The sequence below is a fragment of the Castor canadensis genome, chromosome 3, assembly GCF_047511655.1.
Source record: "Castor canadensis chromosome 3, mCasCan1.hap1v2, whole genome shotgun sequence".
Lineage (NCBI taxonomy): Eukaryota > Metazoa > Chordata > Mammalia > Rodentia > Castoridae > Castor > Castor canadensis.
This window is the reverse complement of record NC_133388.1, coordinates 91487312-91515042: the sequence shown is the minus strand read 5'-3', so window position 1 is coordinate 91515042 and position 27731 is coordinate 91487312. Positions and strand designations below refer to the sequence as shown.

Sequence of the window (27731 nt, the reverse complement as noted above, 5' to 3'; positions counted from 1 at the left end):
AATACTTAAAGGTAGCAATTAAACATAATTTAATTTCCGTTAGTAGTCAGAAATGCTCACTATTTAATAAAGAGAAATAATGAAGGCTTAAAATTATTTTAATTAATAATCACTTGTGATAACATTGCTAAATTGCAGAAGTGAATTCCTAAATAAACACAAAGGTAAAGAAGCTTAAAACAAATGCCAAAAAATCAACTTCACAAAATAACTTTACCAATGTAAATTATTTTAAAATACAAGGAGTAAGTGAATACACATATATCAAATTATACTCTCATCCACTGGCATGAGCATGCCTCCCAACAAGTTAATATGAATGCAAATACGTAAATATATACAAATACCTACGCCCAGATAACAAGCCACAAATCAACCAACCATCATTTTCCAAGACCTAAATCTTCACATAAATATACTGGTAAATACAGCAAAATATCAGTGAACACACTTACATATACATATATACATAAATACCAGAATCCAAAGTGACACTTAGACGTGTAACACTGGTATTCACAGACATGTGCATAAATACACAGCTTGGTCAGAAACAGCAAGACCCAAACAGTGACCTACAAAACATTCTATCATGTTGCGACCTTTTCACCAGTGATAAAAATTCAATGGTAACAACAGAAACTGAGATTAGTAAAATGTTCATGCTTTAAGTAATAGAAACAAGGAAACAGACACTAAAGCCACCTATCCCACTGCCAGTGAATCTCTTATAAGTCGAACGTGTGAAGACAACTTCAGAGATTCAACAGCACAGGGAAGTTGGTTACTCCTATTAAGAATGAAGATTATATGATAAATGAAATCACTGAAGGCAGAGAAACAGTCTGTAAATTGAGCTAAATTCTTTTTACTTTGAAGGCTCTGCTAGAGATCTGCTGCTGCTCTAATTCATGACTTTGAGAAGCAAAACTAAAAAAGCTGTTGCTGGCTTCGGGTGCTGTGGGAGAACCCACAAAAAATGGTCTGAACTGAAAATCTTCATCTCCGCCACCCTGATTTCGAACTGGTATATTGTCCAAAGGAAACCTGGAGTTGTTCCCTAGGGGAAAAAAAATCAGGAAAGAACATAAGCATCTACTTCCTCATAGATTTTAGGAAGAAAAAAGACAAATACCATTCAATAAATAGTTTAGCAAAACTCAATTCCTGTAAGATGAATACAATACAGACCTGGTATCAGATACAGATAACTATAATGTCCCTCCACTCCCCATAACCTGAGAATATACGATACCTTCTTCAGTGACGCAGTTTCCAAGGATAGCCATGATCTCTTCACCAAAAGTAATTTAACACAATGAAATGTTTTTAGTAAAACTAGAATTACAATATCACAATTTTGTTCATTTGTTAGCTATTTAATCTACGTCAGAGCAATCGTCAAACATTTTGTTCTGGCTTCTGCAAGAGTATTTTTTGTTTTGTTTGTTTGTTTATTTTGGTAGGTCTGGGGTTTGAACTCAGGGCTGCATACTTGCAAAGCAGGCAATCTACCACTTGAGCACCCCTCCAGTCCAAGAGTTACTTTTTAGACCTTGCAATATACTCTTTAGGAAATACATCACAACTATGAGATGTTGCCATATAGCCATGGCCCAGTATTTTCTTAGCGTAGGCTTAAAAAAAAAAAAATCATGACAACAGATCTGATTAAGCATTTAATTACTTCTATTGATCCCTTCCTTGGCTTTTACAGACTTTTATAAGAATGGGTAACCAAAGGAACATGCTGACTAACCCCGTTTCAAGCTAACATGCATAACAAGAAGTAAAAAGGTAAGTGTATACAGAAAGAAGAACAGAAAGAACAGATAAATAGAAGAAAAAATAAATGTGGAAAGTGACAAGAAAAATATACAAGTATTTAAAATGTCCAATTAGAATAATATTTTGGTTGACTGAATTACAATATGTGAGCAACTAAAAGTTAAACAGCAACTTGTTTCTGTTTCAATTTTTATGTTTGATCTTCCTTATCATATCACCTCCTACCTTTTTCTAGATCATCTCCTCTCCCATTAGATCTTTTTCCTCAACATACAATAAGTAAAACATTTTTAAAAAGGGGAGTACTTATGAAATCCAGAAGAAGAGGATTCAACTTTTATATGCCAAAAGCAATTTATATTAATAGCACAGCAAAAAGATTCTCCTGCATCAAGAGTAGTATAAAGGGGAGAACGGGAAGAGATACAAGATTCATCTATCTGTGAGGCACCTAACAAACAGAAAGGAGCCTGTATCACCCTAGACTGTGAATTGCCAGAGAACAATAATCCTATCCAGATAATATGTATATCCTCCTTGTTCAGAATCATGCTTAACAGCCTGACACATGAAACATATTTGATGAATGGACAAATAAATATAAAAGAATGAACCATCAAACAGCAGACAGTAACCTTCACAACTATGTAACTGCATGTGGAAACGTCTGCCCTCATTCCTTTAAGGGTAGGAATGCATCCATAACATGCTACATTTAAAAAGGAGTCTCAGGACTGCCAACCTTACAGTAAAGGTTGAGTAGTAGTGTATTTCTCCTACATAAAACAAACAAAGACAGACATATAATAAAGGGAAATATGGGACTGCCTTAAAATCAGGGACAAAGAAAAGGGATGAATCACAAATGACATGTTGTCGTTTAAGGTGCCCATTATGCTCCCCTTTTGAGATGTAGGTGTGAAGAGTTCTGAGCCCTAGTTTGCGGGACACTCATTGATCTACTCAATCTCCAGAGATTTGTCCTTGATGCTCTTGTTCCATCTCTTTGAGGGAATCTGAATTTTAACTTATCAGTTGCATCTTTAATAAAGAAAAGAAAAATGATGAAATAAAGTATATCAGCAGGTTTTTTTTCCCTTTTGAAAAGTGATGCAAGCCGGGTACCGGTAGCTCATGCCTGCAATCCTAACTACTTAGGAGGCAGAGGCTGAGATCAGGAAGATCCGGTTCAAAGCCAGCCCAGACAAATTATTCAGTATCTCAAAAAAACCCATCACAAAAAAAATGGGGGCTGGCAGAGTGGCTCAAGTGGTAAGAGTGCCTACCTAGCAAGCGTGAGGCCGAGTTCAAACCCCAGTGTCATTCCCACCCCCCAAAAAAAGTAACGCAATGTATGATCCATGAATTTCTGTATTAATAAAATTAGTATTTTTAGAAAGTAAAAAAAATAATAACTATGGCATGTGAAAGAAATTGAAACACAGCCTTCCTGGCAAATGAAGGATGGTAAATGGTAAATGTACCTCAGCTTTCTCATCTGTAAAACAGAGATAATAATAGTACCTACCTCAGAGAGTTTTGCAAATCAATAAAAACATGTAATAGTGCTGTGCACTTAGTAAAGAATCAGCTAATATATTTATTACTACAACGAAATAGCTTTTAAAATATAATTTGTAAACTTTTATTTTGTATAGATTAACTGCTCAAATTAAAAGCATAAGTAAATATAGCAGATAAAAGCAGTGACATACTGGTTGAGACAATGAAGAATCCATAGCCTGGGCTGGTGAAATGGCTCAAGGGGCACAGAGTCTACCTAGCAAGCGTGAGGCCCTGAGTTCAAACCCAGCAACACACACACACACACACACACACACACAAAACCAATCCATAGTCTACCATGACTCTAAACCCTTAGGAGTCTCCACTGAATACAGGGTACAGTGTAAAAAAGTGAAAAATCACTGATTTAAAAGATACTGGATATCACATCCTCTCTTACCTACTGGGAAGCCAAAGACACCAGACTGTGCAATCATAGATGGTTCAAGGGTGCTGTCTTGGTTAGCAATAGTGATATTTCGTAGTCTAAGGCTATCATAGAGGCCTTGGAGCTTTTGATACTGGCGATTGCGCTCCATAAGTTTCTCAGAGATGTCACTGAACTTCTTCTTGTATTCTTCTAGCACTTTCTTCATGGAGGTGACCTCTCCTTTCATAGATGTCAATTCTACATCTTTGCTCTGTATTTGTTGAGTATATATTTTCTCCATCTGTTTCAGATGGCCCTCAGCCTTGCTGAAATTGTATTCTTGATAGAGACGTTCCTGATGCACCTGTCCCCAGAAAGAAAAGACAGATTTTTAAAGTAAGAGTATAAATGTGTATATTATAAAACTTCATATAAACACAAAAAGGAAAGATGCTTATATAGGGATGTTTTTTCTGCAATTTTTAGAACCAGGGTAAAAATCAACCAGTATAATAAGAGTACATAACTTATTATTATAAAAATAAGTTGTAGTACTAAATGCATAGAATGTATTTTCAAACCATTACCATTATACCACCAAAATAAGTATGTCTTAATTAACAAGTGACATGTATTCCAAAAGGTTTTTTAGAAATAGAATCCCATTTTTCCAGTGATTTAGAATGTGAAAGAATAAGATTCTAAAGTAACCCCCAATTATCTCTGCCTGCTAGTACTTAAACTCTTGTGTACCTCCCTCAGGAGGGAGGACCTGTGACTAGAAGTCAGCAAAGGTAACAGGATGTCACTTCATGAGTACATTATGTAAGACTGCGAGGTCTGTATTAGCAGCTTTTTCTTGCTGATTTTGAAGCAACCAACCACACTAGGAAGACCCAGAAAGCCACAAACTGCCCAATAGCCAGCAAAAGACTGAGGCTTCAATGAATCTAGACAGACAATGTATAACCTTCACAAAAATTAACTCTAAAGAAAGAAATGTAAAATGTAAAAACTCCTAGGAGACAACATAGGGGAAAATCTAGATGACCTTGGACTTGGCAATGACTTTTTAGAGAAAACACCAAAGATATGAAAAAAAGAACTAGTAAGACAGTATTTTAAAATGAAGCTTTCTGCTCTACAAAAGACATTGTTGAGAGCCAGACATAATAGAACACCTGTCATCCCAGTTACATGGGAGGCGGAGATGGGATCATCATGGTTTGAGGCCAACTCAGGTAAAAATAAGTTAGCAAGACTATCTTAAAAAAACAAGCAGGGTGTGGTATACATGCCTACAATCCCAGCTACACAAGAGACAGGTAAGAGGATTATGGTCCAAGGGTGGTCCCAGGTAACAAGCATGAGACTGTATCTGAAAAATAACTAAAGCAAAGAGGGCTGCAGTGTGGCTCAAGTGGTAGAGCAACTGCCTAGCAAGCACAAGGCCCCTAAACCCCAGCACCTAAAAAAAAAAAAAAAAAAAAAAGTAACAGTTGACTGGGAAGTGAATGCTGCCAACTATGTAAACTTGGAAGCCAATTCTCCCCCCGTCAAGGCTCAGATGAGTATAGCCATAGAAAACACCTTGACTGTAGCCTCCTGAGACCCAGAACCTCTGTTAGTCCTACCTGTATTCCTGAACTAGAAAAACTTGTAAGTTAATAAATGTGTACTGCCAAGCCAGACTTGGTGGTTGGTTCTTCCGGCACTTCAGAGGCAGAGTTGGATCATGAGTTTGAGGTAAGCCTGGGCAACACAAGAGCCTGCCATAAATTAAATAAATAAATAGTGTATTTCTCTAAGCCATTAAATTTGTTGTTCAAACCACTAAGCTTTTTACACAGCAAAAGGTAACTACCAGATAAGTATCAATTATACCAATTCTGGATTACTTGTCTTTTCTATGTGTTACCATAGAACTTTGTATTTCCCTAATCATTGTAGGCATTAAAAATGCGTTGTACTTACTTTATCACCCTGCTCCCTTATTCAATAGCTTACATTATTTTATATTCATTACATTACATTATACTTAATCATACATAGATGGGATGTTTCAAGATTTTTCATTCTCTAACATTCTCTTTCCCTTTTCCACATTCCAGTATCCCTGAGACAGACCCACTAATATAATCTTATTCTCTCAAAAAAAAAAAAAAATATATATATATATGAAAGATCATATATGTATTTATGTGTACATTTAACTTATTGGTCTAACTTCCACATGAGGGAAAACATTCAACCTTTGACTTTTTGGCCTGGCTTACTTCATTTAATGGGGGAGGGTAATCTGATTAAAGCACAATATATGCATATCTAAAACATCAAGGCCAAGCCCTTTTATACTATTAATATACATTCTTAAAAAGAAAGGACAGGAGGGTAAAAACGATCTTTTCCTGGTGTGGGTACCAGTGGAACTGGTTGGGAGTATAGTTCAATGAACAAGGCATTTGGCTAGCATGTACTAGGCCCTGGGTTCCATCCCCAGCACCACAAAAAAGGTATTGAAAATGTCTATGTGTATTTTCTTTAGCACCAGTGAACTGTAGCCTCCTTGAGGTTCATGTCTTGTTCACTGTTGTATATCCAGGACCTAAGAAGGTGGTGAAATATATTTTCTAATACTCAAAAAATATGTGTAGAATGGCTAAATAGGAAAAAGGAAAGAGAGAGAAGGAGGGAAGAATGGAGAGAAGGAGGAAGGGAAGAAAGGAGGAGGGAAGGAAGGAAGCAAGGAAGGACGGAGAGAAGATTCATTCACTTCTGGTTACCTTTATTAAACCATTTGGTTTGTTATATCTGAAAAGGTGAAAATAACATATCCGTGTTCACCCGACACCACCCTCAATAGAAATCTGCTTTAAAACACAATTTTTATTCATTCAGTCTCTAAGTAGTTGTTGAGACCAGCAACTACAGTGATCACTGAGGACCTAAGGATATAAAGAAATAAAACTCTCCCTTATGCCCTGTCACTCCTTCCCCACCTTTTCCCCTTCTCCTCCTTCTTTCCAGAATGAGGTACCTGATTGGTGGGAGGGTACCTGTTGGTTCTTATCTCTCTTGTTGTATTAATCAAATTTATTAAAATGTTATGACCAATGGGGGAAAACAACTCTATCTTAAAGAACTCTCTTATCTAGAAGTGATGAACAAGTATGCAGATAATTACAACAGTATAATAAAGATAAGCATAAGAAAGCTGGGCTCATATGCAGATATGAATAATAAAAAAAATAAAAATTAAAAAAAAAAAAAAGAAAAAAGAAAGCTGGGCTCATAGCTGTAATCCTAGCTACTCAGGAGTCAGAGATCAGGAGGACAGAGGTTCAAAGCCAGCCCGGGCAAATAGTTCATGAGACCCTATCTCAAATACACTTATCAAAAAAAGGCTAGTGGAGTGGCTCAAGGTATAGGACCTGAGTTCAAACCCCAATACTACAAAAAAAATAAATAAATAAGCATAAGAGACAGTTCCAGGTGTGGTTGTGCACTTCTGTAATCCCAGCACTTGAGAGACTGTGGCAGGAGAACCCTGAGTTCAAGGCCAGTCTTAGCTACATTAACAAGACCCTGTCTCAAAAAAAAAAAAAAAAAAAAAAATCTGGGGATGTAGCTCAGTGGTAGAACAGTTGCTTAGCATGCGCAAGACTCTTGGTTCAATCCCAAACACTGCAAAGACAAACAGGAGCATCTTAGCATATAATGAAAATATGTACTTGGCAGGTGACAAGTGCCTTCAGGCAGCATTGTTACAAATGTCCATGTGAGATACAAGGTCATATTCAAGGACATAATGTCTCCATGGGGAAGTCTTACCAAAAGTAGCAGTCATGAAGAGAAAAGGTTTAAAGATATAAACTTGATGACACAAATGCTCAGCACACAATTTTTTTTAAGTAATTTGGAAGCAAATTATGATACCATGCAACCATTAAAATTGTGATTGCATCAAATATACAAAAACAAAAGTTCACTATGTCAAAAAAAAAATCAATGAAGACAAAAAGTGAAAAAAAAATTTCTTACAGTATTTGAGTTAGGTATAAATAAGATTTCTCCTACTGGGTTCAGATCCAGTAGAGGGGGAAAAAAAACCTACAGCACTGAAATAGGTAATTCATAAGAGAAATACATGAAAAAAATGGAAGATACGTTCATCTTAAAGTCATCCAAGAAATGCATATTTAAAAAGCAATGAAATTTTACTTTTATCTAGCTAGTGAGATATGAACTAAGCACCCTCATAATATTTCTTGGCAGCAAACAAATGGATATGCCTTACTAGAGGACAATGTTAAACTACTACAATTTTTTTATTTTTTGGCAGTACTGGGGGTTGAATTCAGAACTTCAAACTTGCCAATTAGGCACTTAAGTCATACCCCCTAACCAACTACAACTTTTAAAACCTTCAAAATGTATTTTTATCTGCTTTTAGGAATTTAATCTTAGCAAATAATAAAGGATGTGAATTTGATAAGAATGCTCATCATACCATAAATTATGGTGATATAATAAATTAGGAATTTATTAGGAATAAATTATGACAACGCAACCATCAGAGTTATAACTAATCTGAAAAATATCCATAACAGAGTGTCAACTTCATTTATTTATGCTTTTTTTTTTTTTTTTTTTGTGGTGCTGGGGAGCAAACCAAGATCTCATACACACTAGTCAAGTGCTCTACCAAGAACACCATCTCCAGGCCTGTCAATTTTAACTGGTCATAAAATCAGTCTGTGTGATATTGTCCTATTTTTGTATAGGAAAATTATGTGTGTGTATATATGTGCATATATATGTGTGTGTATATGTATATATAATATATATATAAAAGCAAAACAAAAATATCAACTGAGTGTTGGAACTATGTTTTTTATTTTTCTTTTATATTTTCACAATAAACATTATTTTTAGCAATTTGGAAACAATTACTAAAATTTTCCATACATTCATATAAAACAAACATAGCCGGGTATCGGTGGCTCACACCTGTAATCCTAGCTACTCAGGAGGCAGAGATCAAGAGGATCACAGTTCCAGGGCAGCCAGGGCAAATAGTTCTACAAGATCCTATCTCAAAAAAACCCTTCAGCAAAAAAGGGCTGGTGGAGTGGCTCAAGATGTAGGCCCTGAGTTCAAGCCCCAGTACCACAAAAACAAAACAAAACAAAACCATAAAATAGTGAAGGAAAACTATCAGGAACTCTCACATATGCCTCAAATTAACCTCTTGAAGAGAAACTAACCTAAACACTAACCTGGTATGTCCAGAAGGCCAGTGCTCGGGAGCTAATGTCCAATACAATCTCTGGTCGTAGCCCTGCCAATACCATAGCTTTATATTCCTCTGATGGACTGAGTTCTGTGCGGACAATATCTAGCTTTCCAGAAAGGGTACTGTTGCAGGCTGGGCAGACAGCTGGTGAGCGGCTGAACTCTCCACTGCCATGCTGATCACAGAAGATGTGAGAACAGGCAGTGACCCATGCATAACCAGAGAGCTTGCTGCGACACTTGCGATAATTACAAAGCAGCATATCTTCACACAGAGACATGGTGATGAGGTCTGCAGATGCTGAAGATCCTGTAAGAGTGACAAGGCAAATAAGTCAAATAGTAATGAAAATGAAATAAATAACAAGTAAAAAATAAAATAGGTGATTTTATTTTGGTAAAATGAACACTTTATTGTGTTTTAGTACTTATAATCAATGTATTTATTTCAGTGTCAACAATAGTGTGCTCTTTGTACAAAGGCCACGAAGAAAAATTTTTAAAAAGTTAAGGGCTGGTGGAATGGCTCAAGCAGTAAGAGTGCCTGCCTAGCAAGCATGAAGCAGAGTTCAAACCCAGTGCTACAAAAAAAAAAAAAAAAGACATAGCTCCTTATAAATGTGATGGATGTACTTTATATACACATGTGTGAAGATAAACAGAAAAGGGAGACCTGTTGAACTCATTTTAAGTAAGGGATGAAGGGGAGTGAGAGAGAATAATGATGGGGATGAACCTAAGCTACAGTGTAAGCGTATATGGAAATGTCATAATGAAACGCCCATACATGTAATATATGCTAATAAAAATGTTTGAAAGAAAAACAACTTAAATATACACACAGTGGTTCCAAATCTTACTAAGGTTCAAAAATATGTATGTGGAAAAAAGTTAAGGAACCCTTACAAGCAAGAAAAATTAAATCAGTACTTTTTATCATTCTTCAATACCTAAACAAAAATCAACATTTATTATTCACTCAAACTTTGCTAGACTATTTTAACACCACATCTTACACTTGGCAAACATTTAAAAGTCCAAGCATGATTTTGGCCATTTTTCTGTGAAAATTATTTTAAGCCGCACTTCTAGTTTTTCCATAATTGATTAAATTTTTTACCTGCTATCATTAGATAGAAACTAACCTAATTCATTCCAGTAATCAGCCATTATGAAACCAGAAAATCTACATAAAAGCTGGTTTTGTGTAATGTGCCATTAAATTATCTACTAATGTAAATGCTACTCTCTCCTGTGCCTTAACTTAAAACACTTGTAACAAATGCTCAATGAAACCCCTTTGCACAATTAATTTACGCTAATAATTTAATTCGCTAGATAATTCTATTTTTTCAATTGTGTACACTCTGCCATGAAGTTTTACTAACCCAAAAATAAGTCGTACACTGTATAAAACAATGGGCACAATTATACACCAAGGGGAAGGGTGCGCATTATCAAGTAACAAATTCTGTCACGGGGCCAACAGAGCCGCTCTGACCCTTTTTTTCTCAAGGGTCGTCTCTGGGTGAGTGTCCACAGATAAACGTCACCCGGCAACTGGAGGACAGTTCTGCCTCCCGCATGGTAATGGGCATGGGGACGCAGAGTCAGGACCCGCTTACAAGGGGGACCCTTCGCAGGCAGCCCAGCGGTGCAGCCAGTGCCGGAGGGGGCAGGAAGGAAAGAGCTGTTTAGTCGGCTGCACTAGTTGAAGGCCAAGTTTTTGGCCACTGGACTCACAGAAACTTCACTCTAGAATTTCCGACCTGCCTTCCATGCTCAACGGAGAAAATAGCAACGAAACAAATAAAACGTTTGACCTGAAGACCAAGGAAAAAGCGCGGTAAAACGCCACCACCTCCGAAACCTGAGTAAGCGCCAGAAAGCACAGACATACGTCAGGGTGCATGCGCTGCGTCGCCCGGGGCCTGATGGGTAGCGCCAGGGTCGAGCCGCAGGGGATGATGGGACCGCGAGGCACCAGCGCAGCCACGATGCAAACTTGGTGCACTTAGCGTCCAGTAAAGTGCCACATCCAAAGTAGGGCAGGGCACCTCCTGGTAGTGAAGGTTTGTCCTGGAAAAGTGTTGGGCTGCGGGCAGGCTTGATTGGACAGCTAGCACCTGTAAGCTGAGGTAGATGCTGCACTTTTATGCTTCCTGGAATAGATGGCTGTAGTTTTTACACAAGTTCTTTACACATTTACAGTTACTTAGGGCTGATGGAGTGGCTCAAGTAGTAAGAGCGCCTGCCTGGCGAGCATGAGGCCCTGAGTTCAAACCCCAGTACCACCAGAAAAGAAAAAAAAAGGAAGTTACAACTTTTTCTTGAGACTTCATTACAAACATTCCCAGTTGCTTGAAATGAAGCAAGTCATATGACTGCTGGTACTCTTAAATGACTCCACCTGTTTTACTCTGATGCTGTTACTTGTCAGCAACTGTTGTGATTTTTTTCTGTTTACTATATGAACCTGTTAGAACTGAGAATTAAAATTAAACCAAGGAGGAGAACCAGAAGAATGGTAGGATGCAAAACCTTATTAGTGCCACCTTTTCAGAGGTGACCCTGATATGAATTAATAACATACACTCAGCCACACACTGGACACCAGATTCTGCAAACTACCTTCTGATACATGAGTCCAGAATATCAAACCTGTTTCCTTCAAACAAAACCTGCCCTAATTAAGCAACTGTTTGTTAGTAACTTAATACTTCAGGCATAAATTGGATTCAGGAAAAATTGTAAGCCCATATGTAAGCCCTCAGCTCCAAGCATGTACTTTGGCTAACTGAGCCTTTTGTGCATTTTCTGATTTTAACTATGTCAAATAGAGAAATTTAGAAGTACTAAAACTAAAGTTTAAAAAGATTTCGAAGCACTCAAATTTCAACCAACACCTGTGTTCCTAACCAAGTTAACTTTGTATTGCAATATTACCTCTTTCTAGGTCCAAGAAATACATACTTTGCATTAATTTAACAACCATATACTACAAATACACCAATTTGTTAATATATTCTTCTAATGGACAGTGGTTCTAGGTTTTTAATCATTAAAAACAATACTGCACTGAACCTTCTTCTGCACATGTCTCCTTGGTAAACATGCCAAGAATTCCTATAGAAAACACAGGGACTCAGCTCATGCATAAGCATCTTCAAATAGACTAGCTGTTGACAAATCACTCTCCAAAATGATCATAAATTTTGTTGACACCAGCAAAACGTATGAGAACCTATTGTTCCAGACAGAAACATGCAAAATTGTTTCCATTTTTGTTCATCTTATAACAGTGAAATCCATATTTCAAAAGGTGTTTCAGTGAGTAATTCTCTGATTACTTGTAAGGTTGAGTAACTTTTCATGTGAATGACTGACTACACAGGGATCTACATCTGTGAATTACTTGTTCATATCTTTTGATAATTTTCTTGATTTTCCAGTATCTCAGTCTTTGATGGAAATTATAGTTTATATTTCCAGCTTATATTTAACATGCAAGTGGCATAATTCATATCAAAATATTGAGAACAGTATATTTTTCATTTGCTTTTAAGATGCAATTTAATAGTTAATATTGACTAGACAAAACAAAACAACTGCCACATAGGCAAAACAACTCAGAACAGGGCTAAGAGAGCAACTTAATGGTAGGCAATGTGCACAGCATGCACAAGGCAATCCTCAACATGCACACACACCCATACACACACAAAAACCTACTCAGACTGATACAATTATAAATAAGAACAAGTTTTCATGAGACTCTGTTTACAAAAGCAATCTGGAAATACCACAATGAAGGAGAAGCCCTGGGTTTCAAGTGGTGAAATGATGGTTGTACTATAACACAGAAATCGCATCCTATTTATTGTGGTACTTTTTTTTTTTGGGAGTTGGGTTTGAATGCAGGGTTTACACTTGCTAGGCAGGCACTCTACCACTTGAGCCACACCACCAGCCCATATACTTTTTTTAATAACCAAAAATGAGAATTTTAACAGAAAAGTTTGGTACCTTGAAGTTTTGATCATGTTTGGAGTTTTTTAAATTTAAATGATTTAGTTGACCCAGTGCTTTAATATAAACTGCTGAATGTTCATGAGTTATATTATTCATACAGTGATTTCAAGGTTATTTGATTTCTGAACTCTCAAAGCACAATTAGTGCTTGCACATCATTTATATGTTTTTACATAGATTGTTCTATATAATAAATAATGATATATCTTTTCACCTTTCAAAAATGGTGCTTTTACTATAAAGACTGATTTTAATCTGGTGCAGAGAGTCTGAGTACCTAACCAGCGTTTACTATGAATATTTATATATCACATTTCTAAGGGCTTCAGAATAGTAATTTTCTGTCTTACTCTATTCTCTAAAACCCATGATATTTATATTTGTTTGAACAAAAGAATGTTTTTGTTTATTTTAAGAGGTTTTTCGGTTTTTGTTTTTTTAGCTTTTATTTTTTTTAAGACAATGTGTTGTGATATAGTCCAGGCTAGCTTCAAACTCATGCTCTTTCTGCCTCTACCTCCCAGGTGTTGGGACTATAGTCATATACTACCATGCCTGGAACATTTTGAATATACACTAAGCATTTCAGAAATACAACTGTAGTCATAGCGATGATGATCATACTTTGTTTTGTTTGAAAATTCCCTAAGTTATTTATCATTTTGGAAAATCATGCCACATCAGTAACTCTGTTTATGGTATTTGAATCACCATTTGGGTTGTCAGCTTTTTGTTACTATGTTTAACCTGAGATAATCAGTTTATAAGAAGATTTTGATATTTTGTCTTATTTTTAGATGGGATCAATATGTAGCCCAGGCTGGCTTTGAATTCATGATCCTATGCCAAGTGCTAGGATTATTGATGTTATCACCAGGCTGGTTTAATTAGTAAAAGAATCTTAATCTAAAGAATAGGTTTCATATTCTGGCCAACAGAAGTTATTATAGTTGCATTCCATTTTTGCGATTCTGGTATAAATGTGAGTATTAAATCTTATTCCAAAAACAGTGAAGTATACCAGGACTTCAATACTTTAATGTGTATTATACTCCATGCATGCTAAATATACAAAATACCACGTAGGACAGTATAATTTAGCCAAAACAATTGAGAATATTTCAATATGAAATATAAAGCAGAAATACAACTTTTTAACCACACCTAACGGTATGTGAAATGAGTCAGTGAGACATATTCAGTAACACTATGTATAAGATGTCCACAGAAGATATTTCCTACTAAATACAGGTATCTATTTCGCATATGTGTACTTTGTTTCAGTATCAAACATCCTAAGTTTTAAGTACTCATGGGTACTTAGTTTAATATACTCAGTTATTCCATGTAAATTCCTCACTGAAGTGCCAATAAAATGGTTGCCATTTCCAAAAATTTTCCTAAAAAATAAATGGAGATTTCAAGTCAACTCACTTCAAATACTTTTGAGTATCTATTCTGGATCACCTATAGGGACGAAGAAGGTATCCTGCTTTCGTGCAGTTTACAGTCTAGCAAAGGATCTAAGAATAAAAGAAAATAGTATTTTACTCTTTCCTTTCCCTCCACTTACATTTTTACAAGTTAATTCTATAAAACTATTTCAGATGAGGAGTCAGCTTTCATAAGATGGGGCTTGTGACTTAGCTTGCCTAGCATGAGGTCCTAGTTTCAATTTTCCAGCACCACAAAAGCATCTACCTTCATTCTGTAAAGAAGGGATTTTTTTGGGGGGGAGTCTTGGGGAAGAAGTGGAACTGGGCTTTGAACTCAGGGTTTCATGCTTGCAAAGCAAGCGCTCTACTTACTGCTTGAGCCACACCTCCAGTCTGAAGAAGGTATTATTTAACTACCTTGAAATGTGTGAGAAGAACTACTTTAGAAAACTGAGTAAAGCATTTAAAATTTAATTAAACATGAATGACGTCAGAGTATTAATGTTTCAGTAACACCCAAATCAATTGACTACAGCTCTTTCATAGCCCTAAACCTGAGCTATTCAAATATAACACAATGAGTTCTCTATAAACTATGTTACTATGTTTTGAACATAGGCTTCTGTTTTTTAAGTCATGGGTAAATTTTTTAAATCTAGAATCACCACCTGTTTTTTAATTGTTTGACTCCGCAAAAATCAGAAGGCACTAACGGACAGCCAGCCCATCCTCATGGTGCCCTGAGTGAAGAAAGCCAGTTCTGTATATGATGGACCAAAATCCCACTGCCTGGGCTCCAAGCAGTGAGAGGAACAGCCATCAAAGTTCATCTCCAACCACATCAACATTACATCTAAGTAAGAACTAGAAGAGACTATTAAAGATTAATTCACTTGGCTAGACAAAATAACAAGCAAGTTAGTGCCAAAACCAAGATCAACCAACAAAATGTTATCCAAACTATTTAGGGATACATAATACAGTCCCATTACCATACTGTGCCTAATTTTAGAACTAAATTAGGCTTAAATACCAGGGATGAAAGTAACAAGGGGTAAGGCCAATTGGCAGAAAGACACATAATCAATAAAAAACAAAGAATCTCCAACAATCTATTATGTAGATGACAGAAATTTCCAGGGGGTACAAAATCTAAGATAAATATATATATGAACTGATAATAAAATGCCTAACATCTACACAGCATTACCATATGCTTTCTGTGTTTTACACATATTCTAATTTAATCTTCACAGTAACTTGAGTGGATACTATTATTATCACAGGGGAAGATATAAAAAAATTAAGATACTGAGATGTCAGGAAACTTGCCACCGTTATATAACTGGTTACATGATAGAGCATGGGTTCAAATCAAGTCTGACTCCAGACACCTATATATAAATTGCTATTCGATCTCTCAACATCTTTAATTGACCTTTTAAAAAAATAAAATTTATAGAACATTAGCAGCTTGCCATGAACTTAACAAAACAGAATTTTCACAGATTCACATATATGTCAAAGTTTCTCAATGTCAACATAAGGCTTACCATACATGAAAAATGCAGTCCTCATCTACTGTATATCCAGGATTTTAAGCACTGAAGAGGTCCAGAATGAGAATATGAGACTCAAATTTTGTTCATCTAGTTCTGATTTCTTCTGCAAAAGATAACCAAAAGCCAAAAAAAAATTATTTCAAGTGCTGGTGTGGCTTTGAACTATTTATATTTCTTATAAATAATGAGGTACCTTGACGTGTACCTCATTCTGTGCTAAAAATGCAGACATAAGAACAAATATAAGCTTTGGCCAGGGGATGTAGCTCAGTGGTAGAGCACTTGTCTAGCACACTTAAGGCCATGAGTTCAATCCCCAGTGCCACAAAAATAAATAAATAAATATATTTACATACACCTGTCTTAAGTTGTTTAAAATAACTTTAAATTATACAAAAACAAAATAAAGCTAGAAAACACAAGTTTACAAAATAAGACTCACCCACAGAACCCAATTAGAGACAATACCCCTAGTATTTGAGTGTGTATATATGTAAATGTATGGCTGTGTGTGTGTGTGTACGTATATATATGTGTATGTATACACATGTAACCTTTCAGGTGATCTCCCATAAAAACATAAGCACATAAAAATGTTTAAGCAGAGGTGCAATGGATAGCACATTGGACTTCCAAAAATGTTTAAACATTGCTCTATAACCTGTTTTTAACTTCATGTGCCATGAAACCCTTCCATTTCAATACACAAAAACCTATATCAAACCTTTTAGCTGACTGTGGACTGCTACACTATATAGGTCACAAAGAATTGTAATCTTAAATAGACTAATAAAATACAGATTAGTTTAAAACTGTCAGCCTAAGGGGCCAATAGAATTATACCGGTTACCAGTACTTTTTTCTGTAGTGTTTGAATTTTTAGATTAAGGATTTCTGACCCTGGTTCTGTCTCAAAGAAATTATCACAAAGATCAAAGCACAATAAAATGTTGGTCATAGTACCAAATTCATAATTTAAAGATCACAGACTAAATCCCAGTAAGAATTCCAACAAGCAGAATTCAATTTCAGGTGTTTGCCCCTAGCTTTAGTCTGCTCAGAGCATGTGTCTAATCAGGGTGATCAGCTGAAACACGGACTTAACATGCATTTCATCATGGCAAACTAAAAGTGCCTGGTAAAGGCAAACCACCGCCAGCTCCTTGTCCCTAAATCAGGAAAAACCAATTAAGGTTGGAACTGGGGTAATTCAGCTATCAGTAACACTGAGCTCCATTATCTTTTAATGCAAAAATAAAGATTTTTTTTCTCTTACATTTTCTCTCTACTATCAAATGAATCCAGCGTCAATCTAGGAATCGAGTTGCACAGGATCTGTCAATTACCTAGCATCTTCTCTGGAAAAATAAAAAATTATAAGTAAATACACAAAGATTATGATTACATAGTAACTCACACTAGCATGCTCTCCATACGCAGTCATGAGAGTAAATGTTCTTTATTTAAATCTCTATTCAATAATATAAACTACTGGGACTGAGAATGTCATCAAATGCCCAAGCTCAACATCACATTAGGGCAGGACCTCTAAGCAATCACAACTTCGTTCAAGTTTGGATAGAACTGTACAGTAAGTCTAACCAGCCTCTAAAAGGACATACAAGTCAATAGCCTCAGAAAAACAGGTATGCAAAAAGGAGTCTAGAATTCATAAGGTTCAAATAGATTAGAAGGTAACCCCAAATAAATTTTTCAAAGTATATTTTAATTTATTGAGACAATACTGATTGTGTTTAACCTTTACTCTTGGAAATACTGTCACAATTTAAAAAAGAAAATTTGGGGCAGTACTTAAGCTATGTCCCAGCCCTGTTTTGCTTTAACTATTTTTCCAGTAAGGTCTTGTGTTTTCACCCAGGATGGGCCTCAGACCACAATTCTCCTATCTATGCCTTCCAATGTATTTAGGATTTCAGACATGTACCCCATGACTGACTTATTTGTTGAGTTGGGGTCTTATCACTTTTTGCCTCAGCTGGCCTCACACCATGATCCTCCCAATCTCTGACTCTTGAGTAGCTGTGATTACAGGCATGAGCCCCTACACCTGGCTTAACATAAGAAAATTTTAACTAGCATCATTGTCTACCACAAGATGCCAATATAAGAATTAGGCTTTAATTTTCTCTTCTAGACCCCTATGTGTAATATTAACTTGGAGGTGAAATACAGATTAGACATGCAGTTCCTTACTGCATGCAACCTTCAAATTGTTCCTTAGTCTTCACCTAATTACTAGCTAGAAAATCTTTTGTATTGTATGTAATGATCATTTCAATTTATTAGGTACAAATATCACAATTATGCTTTTATTAAGAGTACTTGCCTAGCAAGCATTAGACCCTGAATTCAAACCCCAGTGCTGCCCAAAAAAAACAAATTACACTTTTACCATGTTTCCTATCATGAATCAATGCAGAAATTTAAAAAAATTCAAATGCAATCAACCCGAAAGAGAAGTCATGAAAATTATCCTACTAACAAATAAGTGGTAGTAGATTGGTTGTAAGCACCAAATAAATGGTAGAAACCAAGTAAGGTTAAAAAAAAAAGGAAAAACATGCTAGGCAGAGTGGTACACATGTATAATCCCAGCACTTGGCTGGCTGAGACAAAAGTTTGAGTTTGAGGCCAGCCTGGGCTACAGAGCAAGACCTTGCCTGAAACAAACAATAAAAGTGCTGGGTGCTGGTGGCTCACACCTGTAATCCTGTCTGCTTTGAAGGCTAAGATGGAGAGCACTGAGGCTCAAGGCCAGTCCCCGCAAACAGTTCACAAGACCCATCTCCAAAATAACCAGGGCAAAACAGACTGAAGTGTGGCTCAAGTGGTAGAGAGCCTGCTTTGTAAGCACAAAGCCCTGAGATCAAAGTACAGTCCCACCAAAAAAAGAAGAAAAAAAATCACTTGTGGGCTTCATGAAGAAAAAAAAGTGGGTGTTGAGTGAACCTTAAATATGCATGCCAAACCAGTAATCACTCACTACATATGGCTACTTAATTAAAATTAAAAATTACATTTCTCAGTCATACTAGTCATATATTAATTGCTAAATAGACATGCATTACCATACTGGACAGTATAAATAGAGAACATTTCCATCATCACAGTAAGTTCTAGAGAACCTCAGTGCCACAAAGGATTACCATGACTAGAAAACGCTGACAGAAAGGAAGCAATGGCTATCGTTCATCTGTGAAGCACTATAAAAATTATTTAACTTAACCTTCACGACCCAGTATTTACAGAAAAAAATCAGCCTTAGAAGTTATATAAATTTCCTAAGAGCTGAAATGTAAATTCAATTCTGTCAAAGCTCCACTCTATCGATGTTCTTCCTCCATGAAATAAGCAGAGCCACAGACAATGGTTTCCTTTAGGGTGCAATGAAAATGACACACTGGCTCAGTTAGTCAGAAAGCAACAGGTGGCTTTAAGTACCTCAGAGATACAATCAAAAGGCTATTCTCCTTTGGTGTCCTGTACTTGAAAGCTTCAACTATATAAAACATCTTCAGGTCAGCAGCATGCAAGATTAAATAAGGGAACACATACAGGAAGTAAGATACAGTGTCAGAGGTTTCTACATTGTAACAATATCTCAAAACTCCTTGATGAAAATTTACAAAACGGTGGGTGTTAAGTACACAGCATGTCAACTCACCACCTTTCAGACACAATAGCTTTCATAGGTTATTTTGAAAACTATTTAATAATCATATACCAAAAACTAGATTTTTAAAACTTGTTTATAACTTAGTTGCACCTAAAAGAGAAATAAGTATGAACTGCATGCATCCTACAACTTAAAAATGCGAAAAGCTTTTTTACATAAAAGCCGTAAGGGATTCAAAATTGAACTTTTCCAAAGCTTATTTCTGTTGCTTTAAATGAAGAGCTTTTAACATGGTAACAGATAGCTATAAAAAAAAATTAACAACCATTGAAATTTACTTCATTGTTTTAATTCCTTGAGGCTATGATATAAATCATCTCCAAAACTGACTACTATTGAGAAGATGTTGAATATAAAGGCATTAGTTTGGGAATTTTTTAAATATGCAAAAATGAATATTGACTGAACTGTATATTACCATAAAGTACCCAACAATGCAATTATAAAATAAAAATTAGTCACAATCAAACAAAAAAACCTCCTTGATGCAAGTACTTTTTACAGAAAAATAATTATGTTTGAAAGGGACAACCACTCTTGACTTCATCTGACAAACCCCAGATTTCAAAGGGCCTGGTCTTTGTGTCCTTGACACATAGCACATAAATATGTTTTGCCCATTCCCGATATGTGATGTCTAGTCATGTTCAGCAGGCACCATTCTACCACACAAAAGCCAGTTCATGTTACCTAAATACTTTATAAATTCTTCATAATCAATAACCAGCTCATTTTGTTAATTGTGGACAGTAAGTGCTTCAAAATACTGTTGTTCGATTGCCAACACCAAAAAACAAACAAAACACTTAGCTATTTCAAAGTACTGCTATTCATGGCCAAAAAGTACACTTTATGTGTGAGTAGATGCTTGCATTTTAAGATTACATTATTACCCAATTTTACACACTTTCATTCTAATTCATTGTGTTTACTATGAGCCTAATTATGAAATATGAACCACTAATCTTTTTAGATAGAAAAAAAAAAACAAATACAGGCAGGTAGTTTGGTCCAGCTATTCCAGAGGGTAAAGCAGGAGGATCATGTGTTTGTTTAAGACCAGCTTGTACAACTTAGCAAGATCCAGTCTTAAGATAAAGATTTTAAAAAGAGCTGGGGTTGTAACTCAGTGACAGAACACTTGCCTAGCATATGGAACACCCTGGATTCAATCCCTAGTACCAGGAAAAGACAGATTTTATATACATAATATAAAATACAGAATTTCTTAGTCACAATTCAAGTACCTGCTTTTATAGTCCTGTCAGCCTTTAACTCTTCCTATTGGGAATGTCCAAATCCAAGAACACTTCATTTTTACAGGGTCTACAGATGTTATGGAAGCCTTCATGGGACCACTTCTGGTCTGGCACACAGAGTGCAGAAGACCCAAGTTTTCCCTCTTCAGTCTTCCCTTCTCAGTGGATTTCATCTTCAACCTGAAACCAAAGGAAAACAAAAGGAAGTACAGTTTTCATTTAGAGATAGTTCTATAAGGCACTGCTATCAGAACAGTCTCCAAGTTTATTTATTTCCCACTATCAGCTGTTTTGGCTAACAATACTCATTTTAATATCTGAGTGCAAGAAGAATCCACTTGGAGCATTTATAAAATAAAAGTGGTGAGATCAGGTACTTAGACCAACCACACAGCTCATCCCAAACTCATCCCACCTAGTCCCAGTCCCATGGCTAACAAAACAAATAAAAAATGAAATGAAAATATAGTGCCCGAGGGCTTTGCATTTTATTCTTTCCCAGTTTTATTAAGGTATAACTGGCAAATAAAAATGATTTAAACTAAAGGTGTGCAGTGTTTTGCTGTTTATGCATAATACGTCCATCACTTCACTCAACATTTGTGGTGGGAGAGAAAATTGCTACTCTGCTAGCAACGTTCTAGTATACAGAAAATGTATTAACTGTAGTCACCACAATGGACCACAGACTGCCAGTTTATTCCTCCCTTGAAGCCAAAACTTTTTTACCCTCTGACCAACATCTTTCCAATCCTACTCTCCCCTCTCCTGCCCCTGGCAACCACCATTTTACTTTCTGCTCCTATGGGTTCAATTTTTTTTTTAAGATTTCACATACAAGCTATCATGCAGTTTGTCTTTCTGTGGTTGTCTTCTTTCACTTAGTTTTGCACAAAATCACAGAATTTCCTTCTGTTTTAAGGCTGAATACTATTCTACATATAGCATATTTTTTCCTCTATTCATCTGTTGATGGAAATTTAGGTTGATTTTATATCTTGGTCATAATGAACATAGGAGTGCAGATATCTCTCCAACATACTGGTATTATTTCCTTTGGATATATACCCAGAAGTGGGATTGCTGGGTCATGTTACTTTTTAATTTTCTTCTGAGGAATTTCCATGTGGTTTTTTATAATGATTACACTAATCTGCATTCCCTAAGATAGCGGATTTTGAAGGCAAAGTGAATTTGAATCCATATATATATATATATATATATATATATATATATATATATATGCTTTGATATATGTATTCCTTGGGCAAGGAATAACCCTTTGCTTATGTCTCTGTGGTACTTAAAACCACTTTATTTTCTTTGACCCTGTGTCATTCTCATTGGATACTAAAGAAAATACCATCTATGGCTCTGCTTCTTATATCATGTAGATTAAGGATGGAGTGTGTGGAGCTTTGACAGAATTGGATTTAAATCCCAGTTCTTACTAGTTAGGGACCTTAGGAAATTCAGGTGACTTCTGAGGCTGAATATTCCTGAAAATTTGGATCATGAAGGTTGGATAAAATTTCTGCAGTGCTTGACAATAACTATTTTAAAAATGATAGCCACTACTTCCTCAGCTTATGTCTTTTTTTCTTAAAAGACACAGTATCTTGGAGTTTAAAGGGCCATTATGAGTATATTTGTGATTTTTTTGGCTTCAGAATTATTGTGGGTTTTTTTGTACAGAATATCTGTATTCCTATTCATTAGTTGGTTGATTTTTCACAGGTAATAGAAACAACATATCAAACATTTCACTCTGCCAGCTACTGTATAAAGTACATACTACCTTATTTAATCTTTAGAGAAACTAAGCGGTAGGTGGCATCTGTCTTCATTTTACAGAGGGGCAAATGAAATACTGAAAGCATGCCCCTCCTGCCCTTGTGAATACAAGCAGCATGAAGTTTTTCTAGGTCACTGCTTTCTGTTTTTGCTTGTTTTTAGTGGTAGAACGGAGCGGGGGGGGGGGGGGGGGTGCCCAGGAGAGAGAACGGGTTTGAACTCAGGGCCTTGTTCTTGCTAGGTTGGCTCACCATGTAAGCCAGCGCCCCTCCCTCCAGCCCTGGGTCACTGCTTTCACTCCTTCCCAGTATTAAATATGTGCCCAGAACAAGATAAAACATTTCCTACTCAAGCCAAAGTGGTCAGACATGGTCATATAAAAGCCATCAACATGGTTTTTTGCCTTTGGTTTTTGGCCCACCATGTTCGGACCATACTTCCCCCACCCCTTGTGGGAAGCTTACTGGAACTATCTCACCACTTACTGGAAAAATCACACTTGGCCCCAAAGAATCATAGAAATCCACCTTAGTCCATTGTAATGGGCTGACCTAATCAACACTTATCTGCCTTAGCTACCCCCAGCAACAAGCCAATTACAAAAACTTGCCTGGCATACCTGGTTTCACACCACTTTCCCACTAACCTGCTATAACTACCCCCAATCTGTAAGTGACAGAGAACTTCAGTGTCTACTGGAAACCCCTTCCACAGGTTGCTTTCTCCCCAATAAAGCCTGTACTGATACCGAGCCATCTCCTTCCTATTCTTCCATGCCTTTTTTCAGTCTAATTACCACTTCTAATCATCACTAGGTGCACAAAATATATATAAGTAACAGAAAGTGCTGAAAAAGTATCTCGAGTCCTTTTAAACAAGCATACCAAAACTCAACTCAAATGCCACATGTGCCACCTGACTCACACAAATTACTAACTTTACAAGAAATATGATGGTCATAAACTACCTACTGTCTACCAATAAAAGCTAAGTGAATAAATCATGGCACGTACATATATTAGAATACTTTGTGACCATTATAAAGAATGTGGTGGGGTAGGGAAGGGGTTGAGGGAGAGAGAGGAGGCAATGTAAATAATGTGCAATATAAGTCTAATCAGAACTGTCACTATGAATCCCCCCCATAACGAATTATCCTAATAAAAAATTTATTAAAAAAAAAAGAATGTGGACACTGTTTATTTACTCATATGGAACCGTTAAGTGGGAAAAGTCAGGTATATGGTACAGTATATACACATATTTGCTTATGTGAGCATATTGTTATCTTAAGGCTACACAAATATCTCATAATACTTATTAGGGAGGGGAACTGGGTGGTTTGTACACTTTGATACCAAATGTTTTTATCAAGACATAAAATTAAAAATAAAGTCTGACAATAAGGATTATTTAATATTAATCTTTCTTATACTTTCTGCCCACTGTAATAACCAACACACACACATTCAACTCAAACTAAGGTATATCAAAGAGAAAAATAGGAATATGGTGAAATTACATGGAAGGTCACTACAAAAATCTTTATGAGAAAAAAATATCCATATGCGTATTTCTTACATCTACAAGGTACTTAACATATATTATGCACTAACTAGTGCCTGGCCTTTGTGTTTTATTTGATCTTGGCAAGCTGAACCCAGCACGGATCATGGAGCCTCCCAAGGTCACCAGAGCCGTAAAACTGTGGGTGCTATAATTTGAATATAGGCTGGCACTAAGCTAAGGTCCTTGGTCTTTTTCAATATACACTCTCCACAAGGTTAACATTTAAACTAAGAGCTCACTGAAGTCATCTGCCATTAGCCTCACCAAGAAAGCAGGAATGCTTTGAGCAATAATCAGAGCAAAGACACTGCCAGCAGAAACTCCACAAACCGGCTAAGGGCCTGGGCCCCACAGACATTCATCAGAGAATTAAAATTATGGGGCTGAACTCACCCTGCCAAGATCTTCCCTCAGCCAAGGAGATATAAAACAAAACAGCATTGCCATGATAACGGTAACTCTTTCCCTCCAGGCAAAAATGAAGCCGGCATTTTCCACAAGTACAGCATAGTGACTTCAAGCAGCATCTATTGTTTCTGGGTCACCAGTTCTTGGGGAAAGAAAGCAAACTATACTACCGCAGAAGCCCACGTGGAAACAACCCAAGCACCACATTTCACTGCCTGCCCCAAACTCACCCAGCCTAAATTAATCCCCTTGCAACTCGCACACACGCCAGCGCTGAGTTGGAATAAAGGCCTGCCGCTGGGGTAAACAGCTCAAATAAAAGAGAAATGCAAAATAATCAGAGAGCAGAATTAAGTGCTACTCACCAGCCCACCAAAACCTAGGAAAGAAAGTGGAGAGACGGGAAGTGGCCTTAGTAAGTGGCCTCCGAACCTGATTGGCTAATGAGTTCAAGGAGGATTCCGTCCTCCTTTTACCTTAAAAGGTCCTGACAGGATGCACCGCTCCCCTTCACCCTTTTCTTTATGGACTAGGGATGCTTCCTGTAGTATTCTTAGATGGAATTTCTTAAACCAAGTTTCCTTACGATTAATGTACTTAGCACAAGCAAACACAGCTGATTATACCCGTTCTTGTTTAGCTAGTCCTTATTTTCATGTTTTTAATACAACTTCCTATCCTTTCTGACCACAACATGGTTAATGTATGCAAAGTAACAGGTCCCATTATAAACACCCAGATCCATCCAAGTTAGAACTTATTTTCAAGGTAATCTCTGAGCTAACAGACTTAGTGACTAAAACATGAGTGGTTAATTCTTTATATCCTGTTTCTTCACCTCAACTGTTAAAAAAGAAAAAATGATGACATCTTCCCCCTATGATTGTTCTGAGGATTAAGTAAAATAATTCATATATAATGTACCCAATACAGTATCTGCTGCAACATACTCAAGAACAGGTTAGATAGTATTGTTGTTATACAATTTCTTGTTAGATTTATCTCCTTAAGTAGATATAAACAACTAAAGGGCAAGTATGTATTTTATACATCTCTGAGAACATAACCACTTAATAGATTGTCTGGACTCCTCACGATGCCCCCGTTTAACTACATGTTCATCTTACTCTGTTAGGATGGGATCGCTCCTTAAGCCCTAAGGTAGGAGATTCACTGCACAGTACTCATCATGACTCAAAGAATACTAAAGTGTAACACGGAACACATAAAAAAAAACCTGTAATGCACACACATTAGAATTATAAATATTCAAGGTATTTTAATACAAAGATACAACTCTAACTCCTACTAATTCTCACTTTTTAATAATTTCATCCTATCCACTCTGCTTCCACCTTACCAGAAATTATTGCCCATTCCAATCTACTTAAGAGCTTGAATGCCCCGAAATTTCCCAACATTCAGCATCAAATGCTAGTTAGTTGTTTCATAATTGAATCATGTAATTATAATTTCTGGAATCAAAATTATTTCATTTACTGAATGTTTACATTAAGCTACGAATGGTGTTAAGAAATTTGTATTTACTATTTAATCTCCACAATAATCTCAGAATGTAGATATATACATTCATTCTAACTATTGATAGAGAGGAAACAGTTCTAGAGTCTAAGGAAATTGTCTATTAAGTAAGTGGTAAAGGTGAGATTCGAACACCAGTCTTGATGGTTAATTTTGAATCTCAACTTGATTGGATTGAGAGATGCCTAGGAGACCAGTAAAGCACATGTGTGAGTGTGCCTGTGTTTCCAGAAATGATTAGATCATGACAGCTCTGATGTAATGAATGGTTTTCTCCACTAATGGATTCAAAATTTTAATAGACTGTTGGGAGGTGGTGGAACTGAGGAAGGTGGGGCTTACTTGGAGGAAGTAGGTTGCTGGGAGCATACCTTTGCAGGGTATAACTTGGTCCTTGCGCCTTCCTGTTACATATTTGCTTCCTGACTGCTGCAACGTAAATAGTTTCTTCCACTATACCCTTATTCCATGATGTTTCTGCCTGGTCATGGCTAAAGGCAATGAATCAGCCAACCATGAACTGAAACCTCTGAAACTGGGAGCCAAAATAAATCTTTCTTCCATAAATTGTTTCTTTCAGGTTTTTATCATGGTGATGAAGATATCTAACACACCAGTCATTCACTTCAAGTCCCATACTCCAGCTACATCACACTACCTTCTAGTATATGATTTCAGAAAATCCTAGCAAGCACGACATTCATCTTTTTCAACTCCATCAAATAGTTGGGGATGTAGCTCAATGGTAGAGTGCTTGCTTAGTTCTGATTTCAATCCCCACCACTCAGTCAATCAATGAATTCCATCAACTGTTAACTCATTCATAATATTCTGGGGTTTTGTTTTGTTTTCTTTTGTTTTGTTTTGACAGTACTGGGGTTTGAACTCAGGGCCTTGCATCTGATAGGCAGGTGCTCTATCACTTGAGACACACTTCCAGCCCCAACCAGGTTTTAATACTTATGATATTCCATTATGAGATTCTCCCCAGCTGATAGCACAAAATTTTATGCACAGGGCTGGGAGTTATGGCTCAAGTGGCAGAACACCTGCCTAGCAAGCTCGAGGTCCTAAGTTCAAACCCAAGTACTGCCAAAAAAATAATAAATACTTTGTACATAATAAAATAACTTTGAAATTGTTTAAAGGTAGATTCCTGGAACCCACTCTCAGAAATTCTAACTCGGTGCAATAAATATTTTACTAAACACCATTAAGTACTTCTGACAAATATAATTGAGTCTAGGAGACCCTTCAAGGAAAGAACACTGACTTAATTACTGTTGCTTAAGGGTATTATCACTGCTAAAATGGCTAAGCTCCTGGAAAAGGTAACACACTTAGGAAGCTTTTCTATATAATTTGTTGAAAATGAAGAATCTGAGAATAGCTATTTATCCATAGTTAAAATTA

The 27731-nt window shown here is 36.5% G+C and overlaps 1 protein-coding gene and 3 non-coding genes across 5 annotated transcripts; 1 reads left to right on the top strand and 3 right to left on the bottom strand.

The window, feature by feature from the left end:
• Positions 1-87: 87 nt before the first annotated feature.
• On the bottom strand, positions 88-25155 carry Ccnb1ip1 (cyclin B1 interacting protein 1). Of its 2 annotated transcripts, XM_074068475.1 has the most exons (7): positions 24762-25155; positions 20994-21185; positions 17326-17407; positions 16041-16152; positions 9004-9329; positions 3755-4088; positions 88-1060 (listed from the first exon to the last, which is right to left on the bottom strand). In XM_074068475.1, exons 4-7 carry the CDS (start codon positions 16063-16065, stop codon positions 858-860), a joined length of 888 nt encoding a protein of 295 aa, XP_073924576.1. In that variant the 5' UTR covers positions 16066-16152; positions 17326-17407; positions 20994-21185; positions 24762-25155; the 3' UTR covers positions 88-857. The 2 variants fall into 2 exon arrangements, with proteins under 2 accessions (XP_073924576.1, XP_073924577.1); XM_074068476.1 differs by lacking the exon at positions 17326-17407.
• Positions 2440-2572, top strand: LOC141421836 (small nucleolar RNA U109). Its single transcript, XR_012446526.1, has one exon. It is a non-coding gene; the product is annotated as a small nucleolar RNA U109 (small nucleolar RNA).
• On the bottom strand, positions 15165-15309 carry LOC141421819 (small nucleolar RNA SNORA79). Its single transcript, XR_012446509.1, has one exon. It is a non-coding gene; the product is annotated as a small nucleolar RNA SNORA79 (small nucleolar RNA).
• On the bottom strand, positions 17100-17176 carry LOC141421826 (small nucleolar RNA SNORD126). The gene has a single exon (XR_012446516.1). It is a non-coding gene; the product is annotated as a small nucleolar RNA SNORD126 (small nucleolar RNA).
• Positions 25156-27731: the final 2576 nt, after the last annotated feature.

Coding starts and splice junctions, on each gene's coding strand:
- Ccnb1ip1 (XM_074068475.1), bottom strand. CDS start 16,065: ATGAGGACTGCATTTTTCATGTATG. Junction 9,330..16,040: donor GACTGCATTTTTCATGTATG/GTAAGCCTTATG, acceptor TCACTCTTACAG/GATCTTCAGCATCTGCAGAC. Junction 4,089..9,003: donor TGGCCTTCTGGACATACCAG/GTTAGTGTTTAG, acceptor TTCTGGGGACAG/GTGCATCAGGAACGTCTCTA.